Here is a 14080-nt window from a genome sequence, read left to right on the forward strand (position 1 = left end):
ACAACCATTTGTCACATTTTGATGGTTCAGCAGGCAAACTAAATTCAAAATAAGCAAATACAAATAATTTGTCACACACACTGAATGAAATTGCAGTGAGAATCTCTCATTTAGGTAAAAAATGATTTGGAGAATCCAAATCAGCCCAAATAACATCCTTGTTGATGTGTGTTCGTGTGTGTGTGTCTGTGTGTGTGTGTGTGTGTGTGTCTGTGTGTGTGGTCTCATAAGCTGCATCTCTTTTCACTTCGTCTTCATTTTACATGCCTTCATTTCTCTTTTTTCTTTTTACCAAAATCCCTAAACTCATAAACTGTGTGTCTTCGGAGAGGGATCCATCCATCTTCCGGACACTAAATTTAATGATCTCATGGGCCCACCTTGCATGCTCAATAGAGACCATCTGCACGCGACGCTTACCTTCATGAATAAAAGTAAAATCTGATAGTGGGTGCTGTGACTCACACCACACGCGTGCCTAGTTAAATGCGAGAGCTTGTCTCGCACATCCATAGAACTGTCTAATCAGATGAACTGCTTTCACTCAAAATGATTGATTGGTGAGGGGACGGGTCTCTTTTGTCAACTTATGCTGTCCCATTTAATGAAGTAATGCTTACTTGAGAACATCAAGAAAATGTTGTTTGCAAACTTGCAATGATAATAAATTGCCAATATAGCTTGTTCTTGTTGCTGTTAGCCAGTGTTTAGAATTAGTTGAAGATGGCCGGTAGGACTATATGCAAAAATATTGCAAAATATGACACAAAATGTTTCACGTGTTGATTATCAAAGTATAAAACTAAAGTAAAACAAACTATTCTATTCTAAAGGTCATGTTATTTATCTATCCTTGCCAACATAAAACAAAAACATTATCTCAAACCCCAATATATTTTAAAAACAACAACATAAGGTGGTCTCAGTATCCCAAAGGCAATTCACAAAGGCACCTCCTTTGGAACGAAACAGCTTGTGCAGTGCTGCACGTTATACTGTAATGAAACTGTACTACTCTTATATGGCCAGAGCGGGGCGCACTAACCTTAAAATCTGAGAAAAACCAATGCTCAACTTAATGTTCTGTTATAATGAGGTATCCAGGCTATTGACCAAACATGTCATATAGTCTCAGGAATCGACCTTGACTAATATGCGGCAGGTAGCCTAGTAGTTAAGAGCTTTGGGCCAATAACTGAAAGGTTGCTGGTTTGAATCTCAGAACCAACTAGGTGAAAAATCTGTCTGTACTCTTGAGCAAGGCACTTAACCCTAATTTCTCCTGTAAATTGCTCTGGATAAGACTGTCTGCTAAAGGATGTAACTGTGTGATGAGTGAGTTTTAGGAGCATATTGGTAGTCTTATGTTTTCTTGTTTTCACCTAATGTTTCTATCAACATACAGATAAATAACCTCGATGATCCACTTTTATCAGCCTCACCATTCATTGAACCTTAGAATAACCTTATGTACTTGTTAGTAATGGATAGTTATTTGGTCAGTTAAACCTCCTTTCCCCAGCCTCTGTGTTTGCATGGCCCTCAGTGGGGAGGGACAGAAAGGAGGGGCAAGGGGTCATGTCCCGGTCATGACCTTTATTCTCTGCTGAGGGGAGGAGATATTTTTGGGGGTGAGGGGGCTGAAGAGGCCAAAATACACATGTCATCACATGATGTCATCTCCCTGCTCAGCAGCTTTGTTGTGTAAGATTTGATTTATATTTGTATTATAAATGAATAATACACTAAACCCGTTTGTAACAGTTCCTAGTATTTCCTGTTCCACGCACCTGGGTGGGGTAGAGGTGAAATAGTTGAGAATCGATTGGTCTTCAGAGCAGACTCCTTGCCAATGAGGTGCTCTGAGGGTATTTTGCAGACTGACACATCATTGACATCATCTGACCTTGACTAGCATAGAGGCTCTGGAGGTCTGAGGGAAGAAAAACCCCCACATTATTTACATTCCCCTTTAAGAGCCAGCTCTAAGGCTTCACTGAGCTCATTGTTGTCTTTCACTGACTGGAACCAAGCACCCTACTATATCTCTCTAAGGTCCGATGGACTGCACTGATAACACATGATGCTAATCACTCATCTGCTTTGTTCATGTTGCAATGAGATAAACCATGATGGTACTCAAGCAAGAGGATGGCACTTTATATTACAGGATACATTTCATTATTCTAGAATCTATATAATGGGATAAGCCTCGTGAATGCACCGCCCACAAACACAGGGCTCTCCAGAGGGTAGTGAGGTCTGCACAACGCATCACGTGGGGGCAATTTACCTGCCCTCCAGGACGCCTACACCACCCAATGTCACAGGAAGGCCATAAAGATCCTCAAGGACAACAACCACCCGAGCCACTGCCTGTTCACCCGCTACCATCCAGAAGGTAAGGTCAGTACAGGTGCATCAAAGCTGGGACTGAGAGACTGAAAAACAGCTTCTATCTCAAGGCCATCAGACTGTTAAACAGCCATCACTAGCACAGAGAAGTTGCTGCCTACAGTTGCTGCCTTTCATTACTCATCTCATACGTATATACTGTATTCTATACTATCTATTGCATCTTAGCCTAAACCTGCTCTGTCATTGCTCATCCATATAATTATATTTAAATATTATTATTCCATTCCTTTACTCAGATTTGTGCGTATTAGCTATCTGTTGTGGAATTGTTTGATATTACTTGTTAGATATTGCTGCACTGTCAGGACTAGATGCACAAGCATTTCGCTACACTCACAATAACATCTGCTAACCATGTGTATGTGACCAATACAATTTGATTTGATTTGAAGGTTCATATTCGGATTAATAAATACCAGTTAGGCAAGGCTAAGTGCATATATGACTTATAAGAAAGAAATGCATGTAATGTGCACTTCACTATGTGCACTTCACTGAAAACATCCACCGGAGACAGGAGGGTGAATGTTGTTTTACTTTGCCTGGTTTCCATGGCACCAAACCCTAAGCTATTTGCACTCTCCTGTCACTTGTCCCACTTCAGCCATTTGTGACACGTCCCCCTAACAGAGCCTAGCTGCCGGTGTTTCTGACACTCACTGAAGGTGTTATATGTTTGGTCAGCGCAAAACACAACTTTGAAATGTGGGTGTGAACTGGACTCTGAATCAGAAATTAATTGCAAACACCTGTAGTCTACCTGTCAGACAAGTAAAGAAGATTTTGCCAAGTCATTTGGTCCTGCAGTTTTATCCAATTTTACTATATTTGCATTGTACAGCCTACTGTAAACACTTGACAGTTCACAGTCATCACCATTACCCCCTAGCGCACCATTGTCGCACTACACATTTCCCTTTCTCTCATCATGTAAGTGCTGCCCCCTGTACAACGGCTTGAACCCGGGCTGGTCCCTGACTGTACCGTGTGCTCGAAGGGAGAAATATTTCATTTACATTTCTGGATGAAATCTCTTCTTGGAATGGTTTACCTCCAGTGAAGGTGAGTAGCCGTGCGCGAAACAGTCAGAATTCCAACGTCTGCATCCCACGTTGAGGAGTTGTTCGTTGTATTGTATGAGTGCGATTGAGCCCGATGTAAATTGAGAGTTTGGTTGGCTTGTTCCTGCTTCATGTAAGCTACACTACTACTTATTTTTCTTCGGTGAAAATTCGTTTTTTGTTTTACAGGTAGACAGGCCTATATTGTATTACAACAGTACAACCTACGAGTAACCGTTTGTGTTTTCTAATACGCTACATGAGCTGTAGGCTACATGTGGAGAGAAAATGTGATTTAGAATTCCCTCAACCCAAAGGACTGCAGTCAGCCAACGTAGGGTGTAAAGTTAACCCTTTAAAGTCATCTAAAGCAGGAGTTAATGTTTTCTAAAGCGTTACAAATAGAATGACAATAGTCGCTTGTTGTTCAATTCAATTGCTTCAATAATAACCTAACTCAAAAGTCTCAAACACATTTTCTGACTTAACTTTGAACCACTTTCTGCACACGGTTGACGGAATTCGTTTGTAGTTCAGTCTGGTTATCTTGTTACCATCAGCGACAGCGTTGCGTCTCCAGAAACAATGTTGCACAATGGTTCGTTGATGTCATTCACTCGCGTGCTGACAGTTTCATTTCATAAACATTTATCCTTAAACATTAGCTTGCTCTTTTTTTATATTTTAGTTATCGAACCAACTGTCTGGGCAGGGCTCAGGAGGCCTAGCAGAGACCAGGGAGTTTCCTATGGAAGTCAGCCATTTGGGTTACAGGTAGGGTCGGGCAGAGAAACAGCTGTATAGCTCTACTACAGTCTGATTATGCTGTTGTATGAAAATGACAGTCCAATCCGAAAACTAGCACTTTGTATTAGGTAGAGTACGGAATAAATGAGTAGTATTCACATGATTTGCCTTCACCACATGCTTGGTGTTAGCCAGGCTGTAGTATAGGTGTAACAATGTAATGTAAAGCGCTACCTGAACCTTATGGACTGTCAGTGTTTTGTATTCTGAATGTAATCTGGACATTTTAAGAACTTCTCGCCAATGAGGTAGGATTTTGTTGAAACATTGTTCAAGACAATGTTGTTCAAACGAATACATTTTATAATAATCCAACATTTCATTTGGGCGTTCTAAACTACACTGAACTTGGAATATGTTACATAGTGGTCCCATTGAGTGTCACCCAGACCTGAAAATCCCAAAACATATAATAGACCGGTATGGTAATTAAGCTGAACGGACCGTGACGGACCACAGTAGATGGTACACCTCTGTGTTGAATAAACAAACCCAAACCAACTCATTTACTCAGTGTTTAAGATGATTTCATAAGAATAAATTGCAGACTGTGTGAATACGATGTAGCTAACCTTCCTAAATTCTCTAGATGCTCAGAAGGAATTGACTCCAATATACAGCTCTATTGAAACTCCATGGCTATGAGCATTGTACAGACTAGCAGTCTTGCTCCCCCTCCCCCAGTTGCAGTAAGGAACCAGGATGGTTGGTTGGTGGTAGTGCTTAGGAAATGCTGAACAATGAAACTCCCTTTGTGTTGTTCAACATGACTGACTTGTCTCAGACAAGAGAATACACTCACTAGTGAAAATGTAAATATCTTCCTGTCTGACCATGAATAATTCACTGAAGCCATTATCATCTCTTTTATCTTTACACCGAGCCTAATGTCAGGGAAATGTGATTATAGGTGGTTTCCTTGTGGGATTTGAACATGACATCCTCCTGTAGCGCTCTCCATTCTGGTAGGCTAAATGGCTTCAGTTTGTGTGTCTTTTCACATTTGCAAAGAGAATATTTTAAAGCTGATGACATGATAACTGTCAAAAGCTCCTCATGTGAGTGATCGTCAACATGGATGGGGAGCGATACTGTCCCTGTGAGAGCTTTAGGTGTAGTATTGTGGTCTTTGTGTCGGTGATCAAGAGAGATGTGATTGCAAACCAGGTGGGAATTGCTTGAAGGAGTAATCACAGATCAAGTGCCTCTGCTCAGCTACAGAAGTACAGAGAGACAGCTGCATCCTGGGAAAAAGTCCAAGAGGACATCTTTCGCCATAATCTTAGATAATGTGCGACATACAAAGTACATACAACAGCAAGGGGGTTCTTCATCTTATCTTATTTGAATCCAGTATGTTTGGATGCCAAAGTGCTGCAACAAACGGTAACACTGCTGCAACATTACAGTAGCAGGCAACACCTTGGAATCTAGCTCTTTTATTACGCAGTGCTTTCTCCTCTTTTTGAGCTTATCATTTTATATATAGAAATCCCAGCTTAATTGTTATGCTCCTCATGCACTATGAGAGCTGTCTCTTTTGGCTCTAAGGCTGTGTTTAGGCAGGCAGCCCAGATCAGATATTTTTCAGAGCTGATCTGATTGGTCGAAAGACCAATTAGTGGGAAAAAAAGATCAGAATAGAGCCGCCTGTCTGAACTCAGCCTTAATAACCTGTGGTGTCTGCATCTCTTGTGAGTCCCAAAATGGCACCCTCTTCCCTTTTATAGTAGTACTTTTGACCAGGGCACATAGGATGCTGTATTCCCTATATAGCCCACTACGTTTGACCAGAGCCGTATGTGTCCTGGTCAAAGGTAGTGTAGTATAAAGGGAATAGGGTTTCATTTGGGCGATTTGTTTCTCTGCATCTCTGACACTAATGAATGGCCGGGGGAGAGGGTGACATTCTGGAATGTTGATACAATTAATGGGTTCATTTGCTCCATGGACAGCATCTCGATCACCATGTGATTCCCGAGGAACACATTTAGTCGCTGACTCGTGTTTCTTTCCTCGGTCGAAATCCCCCCCCCACCCCCCCTCCCCCACCCCTCCGGCGTCTCAGATGAATCATGTTACCTTAATAAGTCGTCATCTCTCCCGTGTTCAGCTTGTCTTTCATTACGCTTGGAGTTAATAGAGTCCAAGTAGATTTTACAGTGAGAAGTATGATTGGACGTGTGTGTGTGTGTACAGTATGTGCAGGTATGCGTGTGCATGCATACTCAATGAATATTGTTTCATGTGAAAAAAACAGGGCAGGAAGGGCGTGCCTCGTTGGGAGCTGCTTGTACAAATGTCAGTGTTGTCATTTTGTCCTCCAGTGATTGGAACGCTCCTCTCTGTATCTCAGCTGAAGGTCTTAGTTCCTCACATCCGCACCACCACAACACAGCTGTTTGCCTCTGATGCGTATGGCCTAGCTGGAATACCAGGCCAGTGCAACGACTGTTCTATTCACTCTGTCAGAGGAGATGGGTTAGAGACCATCTTTGACTAATGAAGGTCAGACATATCATTGGCTGGTAATGATGATGAGCTCTGTTGGGCACACGGCACAGCTGTACTTCCTGGTCACAGGCTAGCACAGGAGATGGCTTCAGTCAGCCTTTGTTCCTGAATACCTGCCCCAGTTGGCAGAGCCTTGTGCTTAGACTCGGTCACTAGAGAGAATTAAGCTATCCTTTTGGGAAAGTACAGTAGCCTAGTTTGTCTCTTCCCCAGTTTGGGAGAGAGTCCCATCTCCTATTAAAGGCTGTGAGTAGTGAAGGATCTGTAAATTAGGCTGTCATATACAGTGGGATTAGATTACCGTCTTTGGAGCCGGAAGCTTGGTCTTCTAATTCCAACCAATCTGTGGACTCACTGTCGCTGTGGAAACCATGAATGAAGAAACTACCTTTTACGTAAAGAAGAAAAAGGCAATACAAATGTTAGTTTTTTTCACAAAGAATGAACTACAGGACCTCACCTTATCGTTCCTGTGTTGGTCTGTTGTCGTTTTGTTTGCTCTGTTATCAACAGACTGTTACTACAACCTGCTCTGGAGGAAGAAGGATGTGGGGGGTCTTGAGGATCTGTCAGGGTTTGGATTTGGTGAGCAGGCACTTAACGCTCTTTGTTAATGAGCTTGCTGGTTAGATGGTTGTTTTCTTGTTTCTCTGCTCTGATGGTGTGCTGCCGCATGTTTGTCATCCTGTGCGTTTCATTTGTGGGTATTTACACTCCCGCGGTTCCTCAAGCATGAGTCTCAGAGTCACACCTGTGTGCATGCGGCTGTGTGTGTGTGTGTGTGTGTCTACCCTGCAGATCAGTCCCCATGCCTCTCTCTCCCGGCTCTCTGAGGGTGTGGTCCTTCATAGTGAGAGGATGTTTATCCAGTGTAAAAAGGAAAAGAGCGACTGAATGGAGGAAGATAAACAAGCAGGCTCTCATTGGCAGGCTCTGGGCCGCTGCCAGCTTGTCCCGCCATAGACCAAATCAGAGGCAGGCAAACACTGCTGGCTTCGGCTGCCGCGGATAACCTGACGGCTTCCCTAAGTAGGGGGGGCACAGCGGCTTCAGCTTTAGTGCTGCACGGCCACTGGCACCACTAAGTAAAGACCAGGGACCAGATTAGTGTTTCCCTTATAGATCTGTTGAATACAGCCCTCAAAGCCGACTTCAGTCACCAACATCTTCAATTGAAACCCATTTCGGCCTAATTCGTTGACATAAAGCAGTTTAGCTGGGCTGTTGGGCAGGAGGTGACTGGCAAGGTGGTTGTGGTATTCTCTCTCTGACGCCTATCCTGACAGGGACCTGACCCCCATCTATTTAACCCTGTTAATCCCTGTTTCATCCCTCATTCTTAAAAGGATTAGCACAGAAGATGGAAATACCTCTGTGATACTCTCTGTAGAACCAGCCTTATTTACTCTGGCCTCTGTCTGTGCTCTGTCTGCTCCTGTAGCAGTATCTGTAGTCCTCAACCCAGGCCCTCTGCCTTATCCTAGCCACAGCGTATGTAGCTTTGCCTTACCCTGGTCAGAGTGTCTGTTGTCTGTCTGTAGCCCTGCCTTAATCTGGCCAGAGTCTGGATTGTCCAGCCTGGTCTTTTGACCAATCACATCAGATATTTCAGTGCTGATCTGATTGGTTAATTAGTTTAAAAAAAGATCAGAATTGTGCTACCTGTCTAAAAGCAGCCTTTCTGTCTCTCACACGAGAGCTATTTTGCTTGCCTATCTGGCACTGACTGAGCTGGCAGCTGGCTCTTCAGTAGAATAAAACAGCTTTAGAGAGGTTTGTCATCATGTTGTTCAGTATTCCCTCCGATGATTCAGACGTTTAAAAGCGTGTCAGCAAGAGTGCTGCTGTTTTTAAAAATGAAATATTTAGACTTTGTTTGATAGAACTAGCTTTTTCAATCCCCATGTGCAAGCATGCACACACAGACACACACACACTATATGGGTCATTGTTTACATTCCCCCCAACTGCCACTAGTTTCTAGTATTTCTCTAGTTTTCCCTTCTAAGTGGCAGATAAGATGGCACGGGGCAGTATCTTGGATGAGCAACTCTTTCCAATTAAAAGACTTGAACATGTGGTTCTGAAAGCAGCAGCAACAGGATGAAAACAGAGGGAGTGCCCCAAGGGAGAGTTCGAGCCCCGCTCTACTTCCCATGGCTTCCGTTGTGACTGCTGCGGTAGTTAATGTGTGCACAAGTGTGCTTTGCTTGTGTAATCGGTGTGAAATAGCTAGCTAGTTAGCGGGGTGCACACTAATAGCGTTTCAGTTGTCACTGGCACCGAGACTATGAAGTAGTTGTTTCCGCGGCTTTTGTGGAGCGATGGGTAACGATGCTTCATGGGAGGCAGTTGTTGATGTGTGCCGAGGGTCCCTGGTTCGAGCCCAGGTAGGGGCTAGGAGAGGGACGGAAGAAAAATGGTTACACTTGTGATATTCCAAAAGTGTTTGAATGAGCACACATACTGCTAACTCCAAACACGTCAGGACAGCCGGACGTGACTGTGGTGGAGACGGAGAGTGGTGACTGTAGCCCTCTGGTTAATTTCACAACAGATCTGGGTCAGTTAGTGGACTTCCTCTGCTGCAAGGGGTCATGGGAGATGGCATGCATTAAGTGTACAGCCCAGTGAGTGTGCTCGTTTCTGGGATATGTTTGTAAATTAAACAATGTTCACCTTAACCTCTCTCCTTCAGCTCTTTGTTTACATTGAAGATTTCACTAGGGATTTTGGCCCAATAGAAGCTGTATACCACAGGAGGCTGCTGAGGGGAGGACGGCTCATAATAATGGCTGGAATGGGGCAAATTTGAATGGCTTCAAACACGTGGAAACCATGCGTTCTGATGTTTTTGATACCATTCCATTGATTCCGCTCCAATCATTACCACGAGCCTGTTCTCCCCAATTAAGGTGACACCAGCCTCCTGTGCTGTATACATTATTTATCACCAGTGTTACAATACAACATGTGTTATCACTTTGTCAAAGCTCTGTTCTGAAATGCTACATTTTCATTGAATTCTTCTTTAACTTCTCTAGGATAGGTGGGACAGTAGCGTCCCACTTGGCCAAAATCCAGAAAAAATGTAGCGCGCCAAATTCAAATATAATACTATAAAAATCAATCTTTCATGAAATCACACATGAAAGACACCAAATTAAAGCTACACACGTTGTGAATCCAGCCAACATGTCTGATTTCAAAAATCGATTTACGGGGAAAGCACACCAAACAATTATGTTAGCTCAGTACATAGCCACAGAAAAACTAAAATTTAGAAATCCATGTAATTAAATTATTGCACCCACACTGCTCGCGCGCGCCAACAAGCGTCTGCGACGCCAAGGGCTAAAATAGAACTCCTTTCTATTTCTGACGCAGATCGCGCTGGAAGTCCTGCCTCTACCATCTCCTCATTGGTTTATAGAAGCAGGTACCCACGTGCCATCTCCTCATTGGTTATACCCACGTGGGTGATTGAAAGACGAACTTTGTTGCCGGTTGTCGTGGTAATACTATGAAAGTTTAGATGCGATCACCATATAAGTTCAAAGATGAAAAAGCCTGGAAGGAGGAGAGATGACTAGAAACGATTCGGTTGGCCGTTTTTATGTGTGGATTAATTGTCGGAGTAGAGGTCCTTGTGCATTTCAGGTAAAATAACAACTCAATGTTTATATCCCAGGACAAATTAGCTAGCAACAGCAAGCTAGCTAAATAGGACAAATTAACGTTAGCTAGCAGGTGCAAGCTAACTAGCTAAATTGCCATACATGTTTAATGCTTTTCGAGCTGTCCCCAAATTAATGTCATTGGTTCAGAGTTTGTTTTGATATTTTAACCTGCGTGTCGTGATCACGTTTGGTGTAGGGGGACAAAATAAATGTATGCACGATGGCGCACGCGCGCAACCGGTTTGGGTTCTGTGTAATGGGAATGTAGAAAATGCTGCTTCAATGAAGCGGTTGTGTTTTTTTCATATTTATCTCCTGGAATGTTCATTCCAGAGGAAAAGGCAAAGTGGAAGCTATGTGCAGAGATATCTGCAACACACATCCATGCTTTTCAGTATCAACTGGGCTGTAGTAGATCGCCATTTCAACCCAAAACTCTGTCCATAGTCTGTCCTCTGACCACACCTGGCTGTCTCTCTGTCTCTGTCTCCTCCCCAGGTTGATGTTTCCTAGTCGGGAACCCCCAGGGTTACTTTCAAGATTGACCCCCGACAGCTTGCGGCCTCTGCCAATCTCCTGAGCGAGCTCCGCCTGCCACCGGACAAGACTGCCCACAAGCTCCCACTGCGTCTGCCTGCTGCAAAGCCCAGCAACCTCCGCGAGGCCCTTGGCCAATCGCCAGGGAGGAAGGACCTCGTCGCCATGGACACGGAGTCCACCTACTCAGGGTACTCGTACTACTCTGGTCGCTCCCGGGGATCCCACAGACACGGGTAAGAGGAACAAGTTCTTGGCTTTCATACCCTCTCTAGTTTGAAGGATAGACAGTCACGGAACCTCTAATCAATTGTCCTCTCTTCCTCGCCTTTGTTTCCTCTCTTTCTCTCCCTCATTCCACTCGGTCTCTATCCCCTCTTTCCCCTCCCTCCATCTGTCCACCACAGGGCAGTGTGGGGTTATTTGTCTGTCATTAGTGGAATAGCAGTGTCTGACAGGCTCAGGAAGGGAGAGGGGGACAGGTGCTGAAGAGGCCTGACTGATGGCTCAGCTGATACGTGGAGGGCCACAAGCAAGGGGCTCCTGTTCCACACAGCCCCTTCTTTATCCAGCCAGCACATCCTTCTCTCTCTCCCTCTTCCTTCCCTCTCTCTCTCTGGGACCTGTTACCCAGGGGAAAGGATCGCTCTATGGCTGAATCTGGTGGGACCCCCTGAAACCCTCATGTGCTTAATATCTCTCTCGCTCTACCTCTCCCTCGCTCGCTATCTCTCGCTCATTTCCTTTTTCTCTATGCTCTCTTGTCTCTCACGCGCCCACTCAGCTCCAGTCAGTCGCCGATCCCTCGCTCCCAAGCCCCGGACGTGTTGAAAAGCCAGCAGCTGCCCTCCCTCGTTAATCTCCACTTGACCTCCTCCCTCGCTCCCTCTCTCCAGTGGTGTCACTCCCATGGGATAGACGGGGACAGGCGTATCACTGGATGGAGAGGCCTCTCCGCTCCCCTGCCCCAGCGCTCCTCTCACGTTCTCCCGGGGGGGAAATTTGACCTTGTAGTCTGAAGCTAGGCAATGAAAACTGGGGACACTGTTGTAAATGAAAGTGGGGTTGGATGTGGGGGAGGGGGCACTAACTTTCCCACCCAATCACCTCTCTTCCTGTATCTGTAACTCTGGAGAGAGTGACTGTGTCCTAAAGATCACCCTATTCCCTCTCTTCCTGTATCTGTAACTCTGGAGAGAGTGACTGTGTCCTAAAGATCACCTTATTCCCTATATAGTGCACTGTTTCTGGCCAGGGCTCACAGGGCTCTAGTCAAAAGTAGTGCACTATGTAAGGAATAGGGTGCCGTTTGGGATGCAGGAAGTGAGTGATGGCGATACAGGGCCTCCTTGCCAAACTCCTTTCCACTCGCTCCTCTCTCTCCCACTATGCTAAGGCAACTGGCTGGCCTCTAATTCAATAGACAAAGAGAAACGCGTGGCTTTGAAAACCCCCTGTCTCATCTGAAGTATAATCCTTTTACTACGACGGGTGCCATGCATGAGGAGGCTTTAGGTTGCCATTGTCTAATTGCATCTGTGGCAGACTTTGACGGATACACACAAACACACACACACAAGCAGACATGTAAACAGCTGTGTGCCTCTCTGAGATCCCGTGTCTGGCCTTGGTACACAACTAAAGCTAAAAAACAAACTACAGAATTAACATTGATGGTCCACAGCAGGAGGTGGATTTCCAAGATATTACCATGGCTCAAGCTGCGTGCTACTATACCGTGTTAAACGTCTCTCCCACTGACTCCGGGTCACTGCCTTGTGTTGTTTTTGCAGTGTTGTCTCTAGCGCGATTTATACACAGGGAACCCAGTCAGTCCCCATTGTAAGCCACTGTGCCTCTGTAGACAGTGGTGCTTGGTCTTTTGAAGGACATCAGAGTAGTTTGCTACCTACTGACGATTCTCCCAGACCAAGATCACCTGCCTTTCTGCATCCGCTGTAATGGTGGTGTTGAGTTACGACAGTAACTTCTGAGGCTTCTTTCTCTTCTCCAGAGAGGGGCTCTTCTTCTGTGGCTGTGGAGCGTGCCAATGATCATTGACTAGTGGTAGTCAGTCATGTGGAAAATTGGCTCTTTTTGATTGGTAGAACTCCAATTATATGGCGGCACACTCTTTTTAACACAGGGAATTGAATGAATTACACTATCTCATGCCAAACTTTTAATCCCTTTGCTGCTTGGGTATTATGGTTCCCCAAACTGTTCCCCTTTCTGAGGCAGGCCACATTTTGGAGAGATGCCCTATTTCTGGAACTTTCTGATTAGAGTGATGCTTATGGAAAAGCCAAGTGGAGTGAAAAGGCCCCCTACCCACATGCTGCTTTTTAACTTTCTAACTGAAACTACATTTATTTTAGTCATGGGGCTACAGATCAAGTCAAGAAGAGGGACCCGCCTTGCCTGACTAATGCTATAGTGGAAACACTGGTACATGTCATACAGTGTGTACTCTGTCACCTGATAGTGGAGCTAATCCTAGCCAACAGTCTGGCCTCACCACGGCTCCTATCACACACGGCTCCCTGGGCCTCTCTCACTGGCTCAACACTGTGTGGAGAAATGTCATTGAGCAATGCTGCCGCCATGGATTCTCCCAGTCAATATGAGGGATGGGCAAATGAATGTTCTATGGCCAGGCATGAAGCTATAGAGACCTTGGCTGTGTTGACCTAGGCTTGAGTAAATGGCATTTGTTAGTTTAATGTTGTCTTTCTATCAGCCACACCTCTTTGCCTGTTCGCCCCCCTTCCTCATTACAGTTACACAGAGTGAGCAGAGCTGCCAGTGTCATTGAGCACGGCCACTCTCAAAGTGAAGTGAAAACGGCCTCTCTCTCTCTCTCTCTCTGTAATATGATTGTTCTGAGAGTGTGGTTATGTATTTGGCTTCTCGTCATCCTCCTGTTAGCTGACACTGGCAGTAAGTACCTAGCTTCTCGGGCTCTGAGCTCTGCATTGACACGGGGCCTATTTTACACAGGTGTGTGGTTTGGCTGGCCAGCCATGTGGAAAGCGAGCAAATTCATCCAGACTCTTGGCGGAG

The 14080-nt window shown here is 44.9% G+C and overlaps 1 protein-coding gene across 3 annotated transcripts in view; it reads left to right on the forward strand.

The window, feature by feature from the left end:
- Positions 1 to 3278: 3278 nt before the first annotated feature.
- Positions 3279 to 14080, forward strand: part of LOC139566501 (vang-like protein 1) — a 47675-nt gene continuing 36873 nt past the window's right edge. Inside the window, exons 1-2 of one of the 3 annotated variants that reach the window (XM_071387781.1) lie at positions 3279 to 3480; positions 10979 to 11253. In XM_071387781.1, coding sequence (XP_071243882.1) covers positions 11183 to 11253 — 71 coding nt within the window. In that variant the 5' untranslated portion in view covers positions 3279 to 3480; positions 10979 to 11182. Of the gene's footprint in view, positions 3481 to 3512; positions 3613 to 10978; positions 11254 to 14080 lie in introns of those variants that run through there. The other 2 variants (XM_071387783.1, XM_071387782.1) reach the window with 2 other exon arrangements.

This window comes from Salvelinus alpinus, chromosome 38, assembly GCF_045679555.1.
Source record: "Salvelinus alpinus chromosome 38, SLU_Salpinus.1, whole genome shotgun sequence".
In the NCBI taxonomy this organism is placed as follows: domain Eukaryota; kingdom Metazoa; phylum Chordata; class Actinopteri; order Salmoniformes; family Salmonidae; genus Salvelinus; species Salvelinus alpinus.